This window comes from Agrilus planipennis, unplaced genomic scaffold (genome assembly GCF_000699045.2).
Source record: "Agrilus planipennis isolate EAB-ADULT unplaced genomic scaffold, Apla_2.0 scaffold145, whole genome shotgun sequence".
Lineage (NCBI taxonomy): Eukaryota > Metazoa > Arthropoda > Insecta > Coleoptera > Buprestidae > Agrilus > Agrilus planipennis.
Window position 1 is genome coordinate 86,605 of NW_020440372.1, and position 13,176 is coordinate 99,780.

General features: G+C 40.7%; 1 protein-coding gene across 1 annotated transcript in view; it reads right to left on the reverse strand.

The window, feature by feature from the left end:
- The window catches only part of LOC108736969 (adenylate cyclase type 8-like), a gene marked incomplete at its 3' end in the record, with an annotated part of 96,419 nt that extends 84,596 nt beyond the window's left edge, over positions 1-11,823 (reverse strand). Inside the window, exon 1 of the mRNA XM_025979656.1 lies at positions 11,780-11,823. Within this exon, the coding sequence (XP_025835441.1) occupies positions 11,780-11,803 (24 nt within the window). The remainder of the gene's footprint in view (positions 1-11,779) is intronic.
- Between the last annotated feature and the right edge of the window lie 1,353 nt (positions 11,824-13,176).

The following is a 13,176-nucleotide window of genomic DNA, read 5'->3' on the forward strand; positions in this document are numbered from 1 at the left end:
CATAAAACCTTTTGATAGTATAGTAATAGTGAGGTCTGTAAATTAAAAAAAAAAAATGAAATATTAATTTTTATACATAGAATAAGTTAAATATAATTTTATACACATACTTATACCAAGTCGGTGTTTTAATACTGTAGGAGTTCTGCTATTACTGAAAACTACGTCAGGATTTACCAAATTAATTTTATTTCAATGTCTTCAACACAAGTAGCGAATCAGATGCGGCCTTTTCTGCTTTTTCATGTTTCAATATTTTACCGAAATTATCTGTTGCTCAAATTGGTCAGTTAATTGCTTCAGTTTTTTAGATAATCAAGAAAACGAGAGGAATGAAAAATTACAAAAATTAAAACAATAACCTTAACTCTATACTTACGACAAATTAGATGAGTGTGTGTGTTTCTTTATACTTTTTCTCCGCGTTCACTAAACGAGAAAAATCGTCCGCTAGAAACATATACGTTAGCAACCAAACACTTACTAACACGAGGAGTTTTTTGTACTATGTTCCTGCGCTTTGGCTGTTCATATTGAATAATGGTAACACAATATAACACCATCAATTCAATACTAACGCAATTCAAAAAGGATAATTTCGATAAAAATGTATTTTAACCTATTTGAAACCACAATTTTTTTATGTTTAATTTATTTAAAATATTTCTTCAAACTGATTTATAGTGACATCCGATATTACGGAAAAATGTAAAACAAAATTTTTTACCTAATACAAAACGAAAAGGATCCACTGGGTTTTGAAGTAAACAGACATGGAAAAAATCATTTATTTTAATTTTTATAGTATTCAAAACATACGTTTAAATAAACATACGAGCAGTTAATTGTTTTCTAGAAAATCTTGTCATGCAGGGGTACTAATCAACGGCCACAAGCTTTAATATTTTTATTACAGTATTGACCGCAACGCCTACGTGATTGTCCAACACAGTTCTCATCTGGCCAGGTACATGGGGTCACATGTACTTTGCTAGTACTTACTCTAAGAGGAGAAGTTCCACACTTATTACAAATTGCTGTGGCTACCTTCCGTCTAACTGAAAAATTATCTAATGTGCAATCGTATATTCCTGATAAAATCCAAACATTATTCGTTACTGTAACAAAAATCCATAGTACTATCGATATGTACCATTTTTTACCTCTCATTCTTATTCAATAATTACTGTTATTGTCAATTTTGTCCACTCCACCAATAAATTTAATTGTCGACTGATTTAAAGTCAAACACTGTCGATCTATGTACCATGTACAGCTGTTTTATATTTACTTTTGATTATTCAGCTGCCGAAATCCATTTGAACCCAGTACGTCGTTTACTACACTATTATCTCTTCATCTTCATCAATCATATTGTAATGTTCGTGGGTTTAACAAAATTTACTTCTAAGACTGATAACGACAAAAACTATTTATTTACACTAATTATTAAAGAACTTAAAAACACAATTAAATTATTACTAAACATAGGTTATGAATTATTCTATTTATTTACACTACTGTTGATATATCACTATTCACTGCGCTATTTACTTCACTGCTGTTACTGTTAATTTATTTCTGGATTCTCTTTCGGCGATCGTCTCTTCCTGTAAATACTGTTTTGTTTACTTTCGGGAACCTTCTGGAAACATCCGGATAGTTTCTTTGAACTGTTTAACTGCTTTCTCAGAACACAAGTACGAAACACATATTTACAAATACGGCACCCGCGGCTAGTCGGCGAATCGATAAGCCGTTCACGCACACGTGTGCCCGATCGCACACAAACACACTCGTGCTCGCTACAATATTATTTTCATCGTTAGTAAAAGACTTGAAAACTCCATGACCCTTTTCTTTGAAAGTAAAATTGCATATTTCGGTATGACTATAGCGTATTGTTCTTCTTGCATCATATTGCATTTTCGTCATTTGAAAAATCAGTTTCGCATTCTACTTTATAAATTGAACCTATGTTAGTTTGTTCACGAAAGTCATATTTTGTGTGTAATAATTGTAATAATTAAATGTTATAAAGGTTTTTGATTACCCAACCAAATAAATGTGCCAAAACTGTGTTTTTTAAAATCCCACTCGAACATCGTACGTTTTAACTGGTGCTATCTGGAACAGGATAAAGAAGGTGAATGTCTGCGAATTTCCCCTTAAAGTGTCAATTATTGACGAAACATTCCACTAAAGGATCAGAAGTTTTAGGATGATTTTAAAACGTGACTAAAATTGCTGCGTCTCCTTTTCTTATATTGTATTCCCCTTTTCCTATAGAATTATACGGTAATTTAAAATTTCTATACATTGTAGGAGAATTAACAGATAAAGCAGAATCTGCATATTTCATAGAAAGACCAACGATTTGCTTCCTCTAAAATTACTAATTGATACTAAATTTAAATCTCCTGAAAATGTTGAATTACTATTTACCAATTAACTTCATGCGTTAGAAAGCCTAACAAATCTGTAGATTTTTATGACAAAATTCAAACCATTTTAACTGAATTAGTAGGGGTTTTTAACCAAATTCAAAATGCACTAATGAGTCATTATAAGAAAGAGGCCCTCAGTATTTTGCAATTATCAGTAGGCGAACTCTATTATCCAGATTCAAAAATAAGATGACCAATTTAATTATTGTAACTGTTAGATAATAAAATAAAAAATTAGAGATTAATAAGCAAAATGCAGGTCATTATGCAGAACCACACACACATAACACTTCAGAAAAGGAATTACTTTGCGCTCCTACAAAATTCTATTCCTCTGCAAAGACAACATTTTAGTGACATACCTTTCACTGCAGCAAAGTTTCACCTGGTACTGCAATAACAAAACAAACACGCCTATCAAAATAATTTTCGAAGACCTTCTAATACAGGTGATGTTGGTATTAAAACTGTCTAAAAATTTAGGCGACCTAATAACTCTACAAACCAACGAAAACCTAATAATTAACTAAATAAACACAGACTTAATTTCGTTTTTGATGAATTTATCAACGCAGAACAAGACGGCTCTTGATGAATACGAAAACGCTTATCTAACCATAAAACCTTTTGATAACGATACCTCCTCTGAACCTAACAGTTTTAATGACATAGAAATATACTGTGGAAGAAAATGAAAATGAACAGGAAAATTTTCAAACCTAAACAAATAGAATTTACCTTTTTTTTAAAAGTCTCACTTTCAACCCCTCTAATTTCCATCCCTTCACGCGTCCCCAAGTAGGTATAAATACCGACCCCAGTGCAAGCAATTGAGAGCTCTCCGACGTTCGACCCATCAGAGGCAAGGAAGAGGCAGATTTTAGGACATATTTACCGATTCAGTTCTTCAATTAGTCACTGTAATCTAATTCTCGTTTAGTTATTTGTTTTATCTCAATTCACGTTAGTTTATCGTCGTTCTTAATGCTTTGGTTAATTTTTTTTCTTGTATATATCTTGTTCTTGTTTTGGTCTGATCGGGTGTTTTTTTTTTATATTGCCATTATATTTTGGTGTGTGTGTTTTGTGTGTATATGTTGTAAATATAAAAACTGTAGATATTTGTGCCTTTGAATACAAAGTGTTATCAAGTGGCGCCCAACGTGGGGCTTTCGAAAAGATTCTATTAGTGTAATAGACGAAACCTGTGCCTGAGAATTAACGAGTAGTCAGTGCACGTTTTGTGTCATTATCATGCCGAGTAAAAGTAAGAAGTCGTTCATGGACGAGTTGGAGGAAGATACCTCACCGCTTGGAGTGCATAATAAACACTAAGTGACACACAATCCCGAGAACCCAATTCAGTTCTCAATAACGCAGTTGGAGCTCCTTCTGCAACGAGTCCTGACCACAACTCAGGCAACACCATCGGCTCCTTTCTTCAACGGCGATTCCATCGTAAATCCGAGGGCTTCTTGACCGATTTCCGAAATTATTTCCGCAAATATGGCGTCGAGGACAACGATCGCCTTCCTTTCGTTAGAAAAGACCTAAAAAGGAACGCAAGGACATGGTGGCGGAGAAGTTGCGCTGGTAGGATTTCGAAAGTAGGCTGTTAGGGAAGTATAACAGTACAGAGGTCCTGACATCCCTAACCGCTCAACTCTACGGCAAAAAACAGGGAATAAAGATGATACGGAGCTTTTTCTCCTGGACTGGAACCAAAGAAAACAGAAGAGTCGTGCGTCCAACTGCTAACCGAGCTCTTGCGTCCATCCATCCGTATCTTTTTACGAGCCCCTAAACCACGGAGAGTGGGCGAACTCCTAAAAAGAGCTTAAGAAATCGAACGCGACCTCGCAAACATCCCAACCACCACGGTTATTCGCCAGCGGGAGGAACCGAAGCCGTCGTTCAACGTACCGAAGACGCAACCGCCACCGGAGTTGCCAAAATGTCATTTGTGTTTTGAAAGGCATTTCCATAGAGATTGCCCTGTTTTACAAGATAACGATGCCAAGAATACACATGGAAGTTGGAGACCGTCCTGTCCAAGCTCTAATCGACACTGAAGCCTCCCATAACTTTATAAAGACCAGTATCCTTGAAAAAAATTCCAGAATACGCTGCAGCAATGACACCGTTCAACTTGCCGACGGAAGTGAGATGGTAACCGCTGATACCATGACTTTTCGCGTCCGCATCGGCGAAATTGAGCAGAATATTCTGGCCCTTATCGCCCAAAATTTAAAGGAGGACTTCGAAGATACGTACATTTTGGTAAAGATACGAGACAAACGGCCTATTGGATCCAAACTAACGACGTGCAACACCCAAAGTTGACCTCGATCAGCTTCCCTGGCGAATTCCGACAAAAATTCAAGGAGTTGGCGGATAGCTTCAGGGAGGTTTTTCACAAACAAAGTATTCCGTCGCAGACCACGCAGCACGTTATTCGCCTCACGCAATCGGAACCGTTTCGCCTATCTACGTACCAATACTCCGAGGCGAAGAAGATCATTCAACAACAAGTTGAAGAAATGCTTAGGGACGATGTGATTGAATTATACCAAGAAGACGAAGGCGCATGAGGGTCGTCGTGGCATACGCAAGCACGAAGTTCAATCGTTATTGTTCATACCTGGAAGACAGACGGTTCACATTAAGGACAGATAATAGAGCGCTCCGGTGGTTACAGACAATGAAAGACGTCTGTGCTAAGTTAACTCGTTGGTTGCTTCTATTACAAGAGTTTACTTTCTCCATGGAGCACTGTCCTGGTAGGTTAAACCAGCTCCCACATGCCCTTTCGCGACAGCCAGAGCCCTGCCCACGGAAGAAAGATTTCACCGATGTCTCGCGCCTTCTACCACCTGACAGTACGCATGCGACCGCCCCAACCGCCACGCAAATTGAAGTGGTCACCCTCAAGGAGCAGATCAGCCAAGCCCAATCGTTCGATCCCAACATCCAACAGTTAAAGGAACGTTGCTTTTTCTTTCATGACCATCCCGAAAGATGTACCCGCGACGATCAGGATTTCCTCTAAGATCACCGAGCAAAGGATAACACCCTATGGAAAAGGAAAGGAGAAGATTGGTCCATCATAGTTTCCCACTTAGAGCAAGCCCGACTCCTTCACGAGTTCCACGTTAAAGCAGGACATCCGGGCATTCAAGAAACGACTCGCCGAATTTGGTGTTACTACGGCTGGGCTTTTTTGAATCGGGATGTCTCCGACCATGTCTATCGATGCCACATATGCCTGTGTACAAAGAAACATCGCGTCCCTCCCGCTTCGATGCGCCCCCGCCAACCTGAAAAACCCTAGGACACTGTCGCCGTAGATATAATGGGTCCTTATCCAAGAACGGCCGGAGCAAAAAGCTTCATCTTGGTTGTAACGGATCTCTTCAGTCGCTGGGTTGAAGCGTTCCCCATCGGTTCCGCAACTACACCGACTGTGGTCGGCCTGTTAGAGCAAGAGGTGTTCTATCGGTTTCGGTTTCTTCGTGCTGTCCTCACTGATAATGGTAGTCAGTTTACAAGCAGACTCTGGGCTTCCGCCTGCAAAAAATGGAAGACCTTCGCCGGTGACTTATGACGAGAGAATCGCCGACATCTGCCAACATCAGCAGCGGTACCTTCAACAGCGGGTGGAGGCAATCCAAGGAGATACACCAATATATGAGCCTCAACAAGTATGCTGCAGGGAACACCATCTTTCAAATGCCTCTGAAGGATACCACGCTGGTTTTGACTTCCGTTGGTCTGGACCATATCCCATCATCTCCCACACTGGGGGAAATACCTACTGGGCTCAAAAGGGCAACAAGCCAATCAAAGTCCACCACAACGACATCTATCCAGCAACACAAACCTTTGAATAAATTTTTCTCAAGAAGAGAGGTAATTTGTTGTAAACTACCTAAATTTTCCCAAAATTTATTCCGCGAATAACATTGTTGATTGATGCACTAGACTTGCCTAATTTTTCCTTTTTTATCCTTTATTGACTTATTTCATGCACTATCATTTGTTTTCTATTTCTACTTTACTTTATTTTACTATTTCTGCTTCTATTTATCGCAGCGACTTGTTCTTTTTTTTTAACCCTAGGTTTTAGTGTAGGCCAAACCCGTTCCTACTATTAACTTTTTCATTTTTTGTTTCTAACTCACTGCTATCCCGCATTTGGCTATTCCTTAACAATTTTACGTTAGTTCATCACCCCACTTTCAACCTCTATTTTCCATGCCGTCTCGCTGCCCCGAGTAGATATAAATACCGGTCTCAGCGCAAGTAAAGGAGGAAAAGAAGACGCTGGGGAGGCGGCTAAAAATGTTAAAAAAAGAGTTCAAAGCTAGTAACGGTCGATTTAAAAGTCGCTGTAATTGGCATAACATCGCATTTTCTTCCGTTTTCTTACCAGCTACCGCAGCCGATGAATACAACAAGCGGCAGTTATCACTGAGACATATTAAACTAGGTGGTTTAATATTCACCAATATCTACAAGTTTGCAACAATTGCCCAACCGTTTTAGGTAAGTTTAACCAACTTAAAATATAACTAACCAACAGTTCTTTGGGACGGAGTGAATTATCCGATTCAGAACCTCCCCTCACTGTCGCTGACGGCTTCACAGAAGCCGGGAAGCGGCGTAACAAGCGCCAAAGACGTACCACCTTCCAGTCTTCCGTATCCTCAACGTCCTCTGATTGTGAGGCAGAGACCGGCGCAACCATTTAAACCTCCAAAGCCACTCCCCCCATCGAAATCCGCCAAAAGTCCCTTTGGCTGAAAGTTCTTCGCGCCATGGACAACTACGGTATCGCCACTCGTCGGGCCAGACTCTGTTATAGTCTACACAAACTCCGTTGACGATATTCGTCGACTCTCGTCGTTCCTCGACGAATCCAAAGTTGAGTTTAGTACAAACCAACTGAAACAAGACCGCGATCTCCATGATGTCCGCCGTGGAGTTTGCGAAGACATTTCCACAGACATGTCAAAGCCGGACTTGTTCATAAAGGCTTTGACATCCGCGGCGTCCACCGAATGTTCAACGGTTGAAAAATCTGGCTCTTAGTGTCCACTCGTCTGGACAGATCATCCTCGAAGTCTAAGTCTATCTTCAAACTTGGCACACAACACACACAAAGTCCGTACAACCAGCGCCCCGGAAAGACGCTCCCCCGAAAATCTTACGTCAGGGCAGTGACAGCAGCCTCCCTCCCCCTCAAAAGTGTACTGCGTCCCCAAACATCCCTACAGATTCTTCTCTTGAACAGAGGATCCAGGCCATCCTTCACACGATGGTAGCAAGACAGCCCACCCAGACAATCTTCGCATAGTTACCTGGAATGATCATAGTATTAGAGGTAAATTAACTGAACTCGAGCACTTCCTCATGTAAAAGTCAATCGGTGTTGCTTGCATCACCGAAACTCACCTGTCCGAAAAAATTATCCCACACTTCTCATCCTACGGAAAGAACCGTGAAAACCGCAATGCCGGACGTGTCGCCATTCTTGTTAGGAATTGTTTAAAGCACAAATCTATCACTTTGGTCACAAACTCGTTAGAAACAGTCAACATCGAAGTTTCGCTAACTTCTGGTACTCTTAGGATTATCTCTCTCTAACCCCCCCCCCTTCGGACAGAGACATTTCTGAACTCTCCCTTCTACCCCCCCGGGCGTTCCAACTGTCGTCGCAGCCGATGTCAACACTAAACACGTCTAAACACGTTGGAGCTGTCGAGAAACCAATAGTAAAGGCACCTCCCTTCTTGCCAAAATTCTTGACTTCAACCTCACAGTTGAAGCACCCCCTGGCCCCACATTCCTCCCTGTCCCCCACAATCAATTCCCTGACATCCTCGACATTTTTGTCACAAAAGTCTAAGTTCCTTAAGAGAAAAAACAAGGCCCGACGTCTGCAGAATAGACACCGCGTCTCCGCACACCGTGCAGAAGTAAACGCCCTTTAACTAAAACTAAAAACTCGTCTCACTGAATTCCGCAGCGCATCCTTCGATGATTATATCGATCAGTCAGAAACACACCCCCGAAGCACTTGTAAAGTTATCCATTCCCTTTGTAACAGAGCTCTCCATCTTCGGCCGCTAAAACAGAGGAAGAAAAAATTGCAATCTTCACAGACTGTTTATGTCTCCAGTGCTTCCCACTACCTAATCCAGCGGATCTTGCCGACTTTCACGAGCGTACGAAAGCCGTCTTCCAGAACTTCGTTCCCCTAAATTCTGACTTTAGACACACTACACCTCGTGAAATCTCCCTTACTATCCGTTCTCTGAAAAGGAAAGCCCCTGGCGCTGACAGAATTCAAAACCGAGTCCTCAAAGTCCTGCCGCCAAAGCACATAGCCGCACTGTTCAACATCACAAGCGCCATCATGCGGCTCCACCACTTCCCTTTGGTCTGGAATGAAGCCACTGTCATCTGTCTACCCAAAAAAGTGAATCTCTCAGCTCTCCCTCAAGCTACAGGCTCATCAGCCTGCTCAATTCGTTGAGCAAAGTAGTTGAATCAATCCTTCTCGTTAGGCTCTTAGACCACGTGGAACAAAACAACTTCTCCCAGATCATCAACACGGCTTTCGCAGGCATCACGGCACCGGCCACCAACCTTCGCGTATCCAAATACATTTCCGACAAATTTAACAAGCGGCGTCACACCTCCATGCTTCTTCTTGACGTCCAACAAGCGTTCGGCCGAGTCGGGCACGAAGGCCTTATCTCAAAACTCATCGCCGTTAACATTCCACATTTTCTAGTTGGGATTATCAAGTCCTTCCTTACAGACAGAAGCCTTTGGGTCCGCGTCGGCTCTGCTCTCTCTGTCAGTAAACCTGTCACAGCCGGTGTTCCACAAGGCTCCGACGAGGGAGACTTTAGGGTCTATTTACCAATTAATTTTATTCAGTCACTGTTATCTAATTCTCGTTTAGTTATTTGTTTTACCTCAGTTCGTTAGTTTATTGTTATTCTTAATGGTTTGGTTAATTTTTTTGTTCTTGTATATATATTGTTTTTGCTTTGTTTTGATCGTGTGTTCTTTTTGTATATATTGTCATCATATTTTGGTATGTGTGTTAGACTGTATGATAGCCGTTTCTGGCACAAAGGAGTAGGGAACTGACGAAACGTCATGGGTCTTAAACATGTAACTGTTAAATGTTTTCATGTGGTCACAAGATGTTATTGGCTCTAGGTGATATCAGTGAGTGTAAGCATTAAAAAGAAGTAGGGATTCGTTAGGAGGAGGACAAAAGGTGGTTGAGTGGATTGTAGTATAAATGAAAGACATCCAAAGGAGTGTTGTACATAAAAGGTAGAAGTGTGAAGATTAAAGTGTGAGAATGGATGTAAGTAGCGGGAACTGTATCCATGAAGTATGTGGTGCTGTGGAAGACGTACAATATTGGAATATTGTTGAGCACGTGGATGTTCGTTATGTGGAGTTACATAGAGCAGACTACATAAACAGAAAGCAGCACAGTGAAAATAAAGCAATGAGGTATGTAAGTGACATCAGGAGGATGAGAGAGTGGAGCGTAGCCCGTAAACTGTTTGAGTGCAAAATTAACTATAAAGCATGTTCTGTTGTACTGTGATAGAAATAACCTTCGTTATCTACCAATGTGTGGGAGTTGTCGGTATGGAGCGACTAATGGTAGAATAATATCGTTGCATACGCGAGTACCGAATTTGTGGATGTTAGAAGTTCACCTACATGACGAAGTCCACACTCCTTACGAATGATTCGGTGAGATTTGCAGTTGCGAATTTGTTTGCACCTAGAACCATCATTTAAGGAGGAAGATTATATTTGAAGAAGGTTATGTGAGGGAAATTTGTAACAATATCGTAAATGTTGATGGAGCGTAAACATGTATGTATACTAGAATTTGTTATGAAATAAATGATAAGGTGGTGTGGAAGTACATTTAATGATAACAACATGTAACAGTGTTATATATATGTAAAGAAGTGTGTCAAGGTCAAAAGTGTTGAAAAGGAAAGTTTAGAAGGGGAAAGGAAAGGAACGACAAGGTCGACAGCAGGAATTCACAACATCGACGTGATACATTCTGCAGCTGTGACAAAAAAGTAGAGGTGTGTTATCAAGACATTCTTGACAACAGAATCCTGTTGCAACGTTACAGCTTTCACGAAGACGTCGACAAATTTTGCATTGCAATCGAGTGATGGGTACAATTGTATTGGTTGTCTGTCTGAATGGTGAAAGGACGATGGATACACGTGAAAGAACCGCAAGACCCTTCTGATGAAGTGATGCTCTTCGAAAGTTTCAATGGTTTATATAGGAAGAAAGGTGGTGGGGATGATAAAGTATTTTTAGGGAAGAAGTGGTATAGTGGGGGATTAAGAAGATAGGAGTGGTGGCGTAAGTGTTTTTGTAATGTTGGAACTGTAATAATTTTTTATTGGTGAAGAAGTGAAGTAATGGAAGAAGTGTATAGAAAGCAAAGTTTGTTATTAAGAAGAAATGTTTAGATGATGGTAGTAAACTTGGTGGAAGCCGAAATGTTTGGAAAAATTGTAAGTTAGTGTAATTAAAGAATTGGACGAGTAAGTAGTACATGAAAAGTTAGATAATGAGATGCAGTATAAGAACAGAAGAAACATATTTATAAAATCACATTTATAAAATCCCCCAACGGTCGCTGTCGAGACTTCGAGATATAATCTACGTTCACGTTGTCAACGCAGCACTACCACTGAGGATGTCAGCCGCAGTAGCTGACGAAACGTCTGGACAGAATAGTTCACTTAGACCACGGCCCTATAGCCCGAATCTTCATTCTGCTATGGATTTTTATGGACCATTTATAAATTTCTTTGAAGTATAAGGAGATGTAATCTTGCAATAAGGTATGTTGTTAAATGATGCTATCCAACCTAAATTATCGAAATCCAAAAAAAAAATAAAGTTGACAAAATGTTAACACTTTCCAACTCACTTAAAAAATAGAAGTAGTGAAGAAAAGTGTTCCTATTGTAAAATATTTGTTTAACGGTAACTAAAATGATCCCACCCAAAAAAGTATGAGAATATTGTCTTCATATTTCATTGTTTACAGCTAATGTACACTCCCTACTTTTTGCTGTAATACCACATTTAACACCCCTTTACCTACCCCGTTTTTTTTGCTTTTGTTTATTTGGATTTGTTTTTTTTCATGATTATTACTACTGCACACATATACAAATTATAATTCCCATACATACCTACGTACTACTAACTAACATTACACTTAACTACACTTAACTATTCATACACACCTTTCCTCGGGTCTTTAGGTACATACACCAACTGCTGCGCCAGCTTCTGCACACCCACACAGAGCCGCTCGTACCTTGGACGCTTCGTTTCTACCTCATGCCCTAGGACGTCTTCATCCAAATGCAACCTATCTTCTTCTTCCACTAGTTGCGTCTCTTTCTCAGCCAGCTGCAGGAGTTCTCCTTGAAGACGAGCGACCTCGTCTTCAAGAATGGTCCTGCAACTTTCGCACTTGGGCGAGCTCTGTACTCACGTTACCGCGAGTATCGCGCTTCTTCTCCCAAGCTGACGTCAGTGCCGCCATCTTTTCTCGCACGTAATGAGCACTTACCATGACATTCTTCTAAACGCTTCATCTCCTGCGGAAGCGTCATGGGGGTGTCGGGCAGAGGTGATTTTGGTGATATGGAAATATCGTTACATCTTTAGCACATGTACCTTTCCCCACCAGGCCTTCACGTTGTTGTAATGTTGGAGCCGTCGTCGTCGACGCCGGCAGCGTTTCTGCCGGGGTCGTCGTTCTTGTAGTGGACATCGTGCCCGAACCGCTCCACGACGGAGACGTCGTCACTACACTTTTCCGCCGGATCCCCAGCTTCTTCTTACCCACTGTCACAGTCGTGGTGGTTGTGGCAACGGATAACTCTGTCATAGTCGTTACGTCTCCAACAATTCCATACTGCAAATAAAACGTGATTATTTTAAAAAATTACACAAGACAAAAAATTTCAGTAAATATTTCATTCTACTTACAGCACCCGCCCTAAATTTCCCAAAACGGGACTTCGCCACCCCCGGCTTCTTTACATTTTTATCAAACATTCTTCTCAATTTTTCCTGTTCACACCACTCAACGTTCAACAACAGAATGAGACAACGCTCTCCGCTTACCAACTTCTCCCCCTCTTGCCCCGCACCCTCCTACAAAACAAGTTCTTCGCCTCTCAACAACCATCGGAATGTAGTTTCTGCACAGTTAATACATGCCTACGTAATACGCATCTCTGCCACGAATGTTCGCGAGTATGGTTGTTCACTTAAAGAAGCTGTGGCGTGTGCGCGCATGAATTACCTGTAAACTCCCTTTCAATTTATGTGTGGTGTAAATTAATAACATACTATCAACTATTAATTATTTATAATTTATTTATGAAATACCCACTTACTACATTATCTGCTTAAGCCAGTTTACTAAACAGTACAATTTCCGCTCTTTCCAGTACCTTCTGTCTCACTCAACAACTTCCTTTTTTCCCATCGTTTGGAGAAGACGTCCTACGACCACATCCATACGTACCGTTTCTTACAGAACCTAACAATAATTCTACAATCTGTAATTTTACGTTTGTCGATGAGTCTCCTGTGAAGCCGGGTTGCAGTATACTTGCATCACACA